The sequence below is a fragment of the Endocarpon pusillum genome (genome assembly GCF_000464535.1).
Source record: "Endocarpon pusillum Z07020 unplaced genomic scaffold C720841, whole genome shotgun sequence".
Taxonomy (NCBI): Eukaryota; Fungi; Ascomycota; class Eurotiomycetes; order Verrucariales; family Verrucariaceae; genus Endocarpon; species Endocarpon pusillum.
This window is the reverse complement of record NW_006913581.1, coordinates 1-7,161: the sequence shown is the minus strand read 5'-3', so window position 1 is coordinate 7,161 and position 7,161 is coordinate 1. Positions and strand designations below refer to the sequence as shown.

Below are 7,161 nucleotides of genomic sequence, written 5' to 3'. Positions count from 1 at the left end.
ATCTGTGTGGGAGGGAGGAGATGGGCGAGTGGGTGCGGCTGGGTGGGTTGGAGAGCGAGCCCATCGTGCGGATATTCGCTGTTCAATCTGGCGTTTCTAATCGGTTGTAGCTCGCCGTCGGGTTCTCGGCAACCCCGTTGTGTTTTCTTTAAAATGTGCAATGGGGTTTCCTGAGAGTGAAGAATAGATGGGGGATATCCCTCCGAGAGGAGGCTACTCCTACCAACAAGTAGGATGGCAGGCGTTGGAAGGAGTTAGGCCATGTATGTAATCTCGGCACGGAATTCCGACCTGTCGGACATCTTTGCCATACACTGCATCAGCTATTTCCTGCCATATCCGATGGAGGGGGGATACAGAGAAGCCAGCTATGGAAAGAAAAACATGATGAGCTCAGTGCTTCCTGCACCTCACCTGCTCTTCATGACGATAGGAAATAGAACAGGGGCACAATGCTTGACGATTCGCGGTCCGAAGGTCCGAGGCCGTTGAGCAGGGGTCTGAGATGAAAACCAGTTTTGGCCGGAATTTACGGAAATTTACTACGTATAACTAAGAGATTTCGAGATAGATTTCAGCTAGCGTCGTTTAGATGCAGCTTCCCTTGGCCCCCGAAGTGCTGAAATGCAGCTCGAAGGGCTCTGTAATTCTCAATATGCTTAAGGACGGCCCATTTCGAGCGTTTTCGATATAGAAGAGAGCTATATCCATTAAAGCAGTTGAGGCCGTTAAGTGTAACAGCAAGGAGAATTCTCACGCCGGTATTCAGGTCACATGATCAAAGCTGTCCGTATGAGGACGAGCGCATTCTTGATAGGGACTAACGTGATCTTGGCGAGATGAAAACAATTACTACGTAGATTCGCAACTTGTACTAGTCGAAATTTTGAAATTTCGAATTTTATGAAATTCCTTGTAAAAACCGCGACCTCTACCGTTGAGAGGTGCTAAGTCAGCACTTCCACCCCCAGTCGGATCGACTTGGATGGACTTGGATGGATTCCTCTGGGCAACACATCAGCCATGCTCCGAGATGACGGTTAAATGCTACACACGGCCCCTATCGAGATCGATTGTGCCACCCTCTTTCTATGTCTATCTCTAGAGTTCTGTCAGACATAAGATACAGGTATCCTTGATCGTCCCAACCTTGTACTTGGCATCCAGCTTCTGATATTCTTCACTGCCCACCAAATCCCCAAAATGATATACTGAAGGGTAGTGCACAAGAGCTGCATCTTCCCATGGCTCCTCACCATCCGATGTTGAGGAGCATCTTATTACCTGGCCAAAGATCTGGGATTCAGATCCAACTGCCTTGCCGACAGAGGCAGCAAACGCCTCGACGTACTTCATGAACGTCTCGCGCTTCCCATCTTGGTAGGCGAGGAGATTGAACATCCATACAGCACTCTTCCCTTCTTGCTTGCCGAATGTCCGGACCCAGTTTTGCAACTCTGGCGAATAGTCAAATTCCTGGTGCGCGTCTGGATCAGGTTGGTACGGGTGATCCCATCTTCCCGTCAAGGCAGGAACATCTTCCGGTCCAGCTCGAGAATGCTGTTGATCCGTGTTCTTGAACACAGCTAGCATCGGCGGTGGTGCGTCGGCTTCGAGCCTCCATTCGGCTTTCCGAAAGGCTTCTATTGCTTCCGGCAGCTTCACTGAGCCAGCGAAGAACAAGAAGACGTCCCACGAGCCCTGCGTGGTGAGAGGATCGATGCTGTGTCGCATAGGAGGTGCCACCCAGCGATGCACTTGACCGACGAAGAGGGGAGTATTGGAAATGGTCGAGATGGAGGCTTTGAAGTCGGAAGCCGAGCCGTGTAGGGAGAGCAGATAGAACGTGCAACGAGACATTACGCTAACACTTGGGCAGGACTAGCAATCGGTGAAAAGAATTATCGGTAAGCGTGAGATAGAAAATGACGATTGCAGTTCTCCAATCAAAAAGGTGTACGAAATACCAGTCAAGTAGCGACAATTAGGTCAGTGGGACACAATTCCCTTACTTAGGTCTGGAAGGTCTTATACAGAAAAACAGACAGGAAAGACATCTCCCTGAGGGAACCTTTACATGCTCCTTATAGGATTCGTCGCTGTTTCGAGGCATAACGTTAAGCCCGGGGCCAAATATCCATATTCGAAGAGAAGGAAGAAGGATTTGCATCCCAGGCTGGTGATGACTCAGAACATGATGGTTTGGCCAAACACAACAGCTCGTAAGTAGGTGCAAAGGCGCCCCCCCTGGAGACTACCAACTATAACCACCTCGACTTCCCGCAGCCAGGCTTTCCGCCGGTCAACTTAAGTGCGAAAAGGTCACACCGGGCAGCGGCAAATCTAAACTGCCCTCTTACTGGCTTCTGACACCTCTCGCACCTCAAGAACGCGCTGTCACTTTGTGAAGGCTGTCATACCAGTGACAGACAGTGACTAGCTGTACATAGCCGGTTGGCTGCTCAAAGCTGTCACGCATGACAGCACATCATGGGCGAGGAACGTCCATGCTCAGTCGCCTTTGATACAAGTTACATCCAATGCCCGAGTAGTGGCTGCAACAATCTCATTGGCGCTTATGGGCGACGGCTCTGACAGCGTCACACAGTGTCGACTGCAGTATTCTCGAACCAAGAGATGGAATGCCCTTGGGCAGACGTCAAGATGGGGTTGGGGTCCTCTCATTTCTTTTCGGGATCAAGCATCTGCAATTCATCCCCTCATCTGGATTCACGAGTATGTCGACACAAGATGTGCACAATCGTGTGACCGTGAATGTGGCATGTGGAGGGAAAAAAACCAGCTATCTGACCGCTAATTGATGTGGGTATTTGGCATCCTACTTTTTCTCCTCATATCGTTCTAAGTGTTGGGAAACGACTGGACGACTGTGGTCATGGCTACCTGCAGGACCAATCTTGCTAACCGAGATGTGGCAACCATGGAACTGCTTGCCCAAAGCATCTGGGCTCTTGACGTTGGCACCCTTCGTCAGTGTCATACAGCTAAGCACCTGTCATACAATATCTCCGCCCAACAGGTTCCTGTCCAGACCGTCGCCGGAGGGCGGATTACTCAGCATTTCTGAGAGGTATATAAGGGCTCCCAATGTCCAGAACATTCCCTCATCCACCCAAGATCGAACAAGCAAACTTTCTCAGAACCCATCTTAGACCAGACAAGCCCCCAGTACCCCACCAAACACCAAAAACCCAACAACATGAAGTCCATCATCCTCACCTTGATCACTCTTATCGCCTTCGCGGTTGCAGTCCCCTTCAACGAAGCAGCCAACTCTCTTGCCAAACGGGAAGCATATCATCCAACCCACGAACATGATGCCCAAGCGCTCGAAGACCGCGGCGTCGAAGCTGTTGCCGCAAACGGTCATGGTCAGGGATACCCATAAATCCACCCAGTCTCCCACCCTCGAACCAACTGTCGTTAACTGAGCCTGGGCCCCGAGGGATTTTTTCCAAGCTTTGCGCACTCGATCCCCATGCGCCAAATTTTCGGTACTTTTGAAATCTCGTGGCCCACTTTCACCGAACCTGCCAAGAGCTATCAGGACACACTCGTTATGCTTGTCAAACGGGCATTCATTCGTTCTCATCCAACACACAACAGCATGGTCCGGTCGTGGGTTGCGTTTTTAGCAGTGGAGCTGGAGTTGGGGGGGGGTGTTGAGACTCTGGTCGTGGTTCTGGCACTACATGTGACCGCACGGGGTGCTGGGAGATCAGCTGTGCTGATTTAACTAGGCCTCAGAGCAGCATATCACCAAAAGAAACACACTAAACGTGATTCCGTGCCTCTATCTATCTTTCAATGCCGTGATGGACCTGAAGTTCTCGCTATCAGGTCAAATTGTATCTGTTCGATCTCCACAAGAAACCAAATCCAAAGACCCGTGCACCAAGTACGTCTACCTTCCCCTTTCAGGCAATGCTTCCCTACAGCCTTGACCACAAGCCCTCAGGACATCCCCGTCCAGCCCACCCACCCACCGCCTTAAAACTTCGCCAAACCCTCCGGCCTCCCCACCCTCCTGCCCATCTCATCCAACTCAATCTCCCTAGCCGTAATCAAACTCTCCTGCAACACACACCCAATCCGACCACCTTAACCGCCCCTTCCCAATCTCATTCATCGGCGACTCCGTGCCATCGAGACAACAAACAAGCCGTGACCTCATTCGCCCCGGTATTGAACGCCTCTCCAAACCCGGCATGATAGTGCGGAGGCAGGCATCTCCCGCCCCGATGCCGGACGGCTCGTGGATATTGCCGTGGTTGGCGGCCGGGTTGGTGTTGATGCTCAACCCCCCCGGGCCCCATTATCTCTCTGTAAGCTCTTCCTGACCTGCAACCCCTCATGCAGACTACAAAAAAAAGCTATGCAATCTTTCCCCCGCCGCCGTGGGACTCGATCATGCCGATTGCGACTGCGATTGCGACTGCGATTGCGACTGCGATTGCGATTTGCGTTGCGTTGTCACCGTCCTTGTTTTTTCCTCAATTCGGGCCCCACAGCACAGCCGTAGTGCCCCACCCGCACAGACAGAGACGCTTTTGGGCCTGGACCCCACGGAATCATCCTCCCGAAGAAGGAAACCCACAGCGCGCGGTCGATGGCGTGGATGGAGCGGTCGTTCGACGGAGATCCCCCGCCGGAGAAATCGCGCATAACTAGTAGGCGACGAAGAAGCCGGGACGCCGTCGAGTTTTGTTTCGCAGGTTTGGGAGCGGAAGATCCGCGCGGGCCGGCCGATCAGCCTGGAGCGTAAGTATTTTCGCGTGCGGCGTCACGGTAGGAGGCGGAGAAGCTGCGGGGGATGTCGCAGCTGGCTTTCTGGGAGGGGGTGTGTTTCCTCTGAGATCTTCGATAGGCGGTGCAGACAGATTGGGACGAGGAAGGAATCGTGGGTAGGTGGTTGATAGAGGGGGAGAAGGATTGGCGAGTCTCACGGTTTCTACACTGGTGCTGAAGAGTTTCTCGTACAAGACATGGGCACTCATCTCGATGGTCCTGATGACTTGATCGGGCATGGACGGGTATAGCGCTCGATATGACGACTGCTTGGAGAGCTCTTGCCTTTTCTTCCCTCAGCATCGCACCGTAGTCTTGGTGGAGTCGAACTCCCCTCCAGCGCTCGGGATGCCCAAGCCAGTTCTTTCTCGTCAGGTAAGGCGGCTGCCACAAGATTGGCACGAGGTGTCAGATTGTGAAAATGATTGACGCGTGACGAGCCCCCCCCCATCCGGTCAAGGCCTGCAATGGCGAGGTTGAGCTTTGGAGCAGCCGCTGGCAAAGGATGCGGAAGGGGTGAAGTGGCAGAGCGGGAGATTTGGCTTCGAAATCAGTGTGATTGTAAGGGGGCACAAAAGGAAGAGGAATCGTTGGAAAGAATATATACAGAAATAGTCGCTTCAAGCCTCAAAACCACGGCAGCTATCGAAGAATTGAAGACGCGAATAAGAGGGGAAAAAAAAGGGTGACAGGAGCGGTCAACAGGGGCATGGTTGGCGTGAGTCAATGGTATTGAGGGAGAGCAGTCACCCCTCCAGGTAAAAAGTATTGTTAGAATGTGACCTAAGGAAAACCACTGCGCTAGGTAGGTAGAGAGAGAGAGAGATTCTTTATGTTTTCAACGGCTTGCCAGCAGCATCTCTTACGATGGTAACAACAGGTCAAGACGAACAGCAAAATAACCCCACAAAAAAGCCCATGAACAGACCCAGTTTCGAACCCACTCCCTTTAGTTATAAGAGCTAGCTTCACTAAAAAACACAAAAAGTTCACGGTTGTACTCCACTCACCACCGCCCGAAGGTTAGGTAGCTGCTGGAAGGGAAGACACAACCGCTATGTGAAAACTTAGCTGATCATCTGAGATTTAAAGCCTGTTTTCCAAACCCGCCGCCTTTTCCACTAGGATTTGGGTGTGGGACGACAGAAATAGGGTGTAGAATAATAAAATATATACCAAAATATTCGGAGGCGTGCCACCTTGAAGTTCTATCCCCCTCGCTGTTATTTGGATGCCTATACAGTCAAACTGCCAAACAAGCCTATTGCTAAGGGATACAAAGTATAGGTCCTTGCAGATAACGGCTATGCATATAATTAGTTGTGGCATAGTGGTGATAATGGCCCTGAGGATATTCCTAAACATGGTGTTATAGTCAATTAATTAATCCTAATTGGTCCAAAAACGATACATTTAGCGCTAACGTATGCTCTTGTTATTTGATTAGCAGAAAGGCTACGTGAGTATCATCCTTATTATGTTTACTACCTTTATTTAGATAATCTCTTCTTGAATATTACTGTCGCGTATGCTTTGTTGGCCCTTAATATCTGTTGTACAGGTACTACTCGAAAAAATGCTCAGGGGGTCCCTAATTGGCTGGTTAAGATGAAGAATAATAACCGTGGTCTTGTGTGAAACTCTACTCTTGCAGAAATCGTTGGTTATACCCTCTGTTTTCTATGACAGGATAACAACGCCGTGTTATGCATTACAACTGCATTCTGCCTCAAAAACAACACAATCGAACGCCTTCGAAAACGACCCTCTCCAACCTCAACAAACGCTCGAATTGTACGACCTGTTTTCGGCGATTCGGCTGAGAAATGGCTCTTTATTCCCCGCGCTATTAATCGCTATAACCATTATATGAACGGCGTTGATAGAAACAATCAATTACGCAAGAATTTGACTGTTCATCAGCCCTTAAAGCATCGTATATGGCTCCCTTAATTCTACTATATGATTAACGTTTGCTCTGTTAATAGCTACTTGATTTGGAAGCTCACAAATTTTAGTAATCTATGAACTATTGACTTGTTCTAGTTTCAAGCCATTGCATAGCTCTTTATTCCCTACGCTATCAATCGCTATAATCATTATATAAACAACATTAATAGAAACAATTAATTACGCAAGAATTTGACTATTTATTAGCCCTTAGAGCATCATATATAGCTTTCTCAATTCTACTATATAATTAATATTTGCTCTATTAATAGCTACTTAATTTAGAAGCTTACAAATAGAGAAAAAAGCCATCACAATCATCATTGATATCACTCTTTTATAGCCCTTGGATGTCTCCAAACTCCTTATCTAAAAGAATCCATTATATCAACAAATAGTGGT

At 49.4% G+C, this 7,161-nt stretch overlaps 3 protein-coding genes across 3 annotated transcripts; 1 reads left to right on the top strand and 2 right to left on the bottom strand.

Annotated features, from left to right (window-relative positions):
• Positions 1-1,101: 1,101 nt before the first annotated feature.
• Positions 1,102-1,860, bottom strand: EPUS_08247 (uncharacterized protein; the record flags this gene model as incomplete). The annotated part of the gene is made up of 1 exon (XM_007788459.1): positions 1,102-1,860. One exon carries the CDS (start codon positions 1,858-1,860, stop codon positions 1,102-1,104), a length of 759 nt encoding a protein of 252 aa, XP_007786649.1.
• Positions 1,861-3,220: 1,360 nt separating this feature from the next.
• On the top strand, positions 3,221-3,409 carry EPUS_08246 (uncharacterized protein; the record flags this gene model as incomplete). Its single annotated transcript, XM_007788458.1, has 1 exon — positions 3,221-3,409. One exon carries the CDS (start codon positions 3,221-3,223, stop codon positions 3,407-3,409), a length of 189 nt encoding a protein of 62 aa, XP_007786648.1.
• Positions 3,410-4,688: 1,279 nt separating this feature from the next.
• EPUS_08245 (uncharacterized protein) lies at positions 4,689-5,048 on the bottom strand (the record flags this gene model as incomplete). Its single annotated transcript, XM_007788457.1, has 1 exon — positions 4,689-5,048. One exon carries the CDS (start codon positions 5,046-5,048, stop codon positions 4,689-4,691), a length of 360 nt encoding a protein of 119 aa, XP_007786647.1.
• Between the last annotated feature and the right edge of the window lie 2,113 nt (positions 5,049-7,161).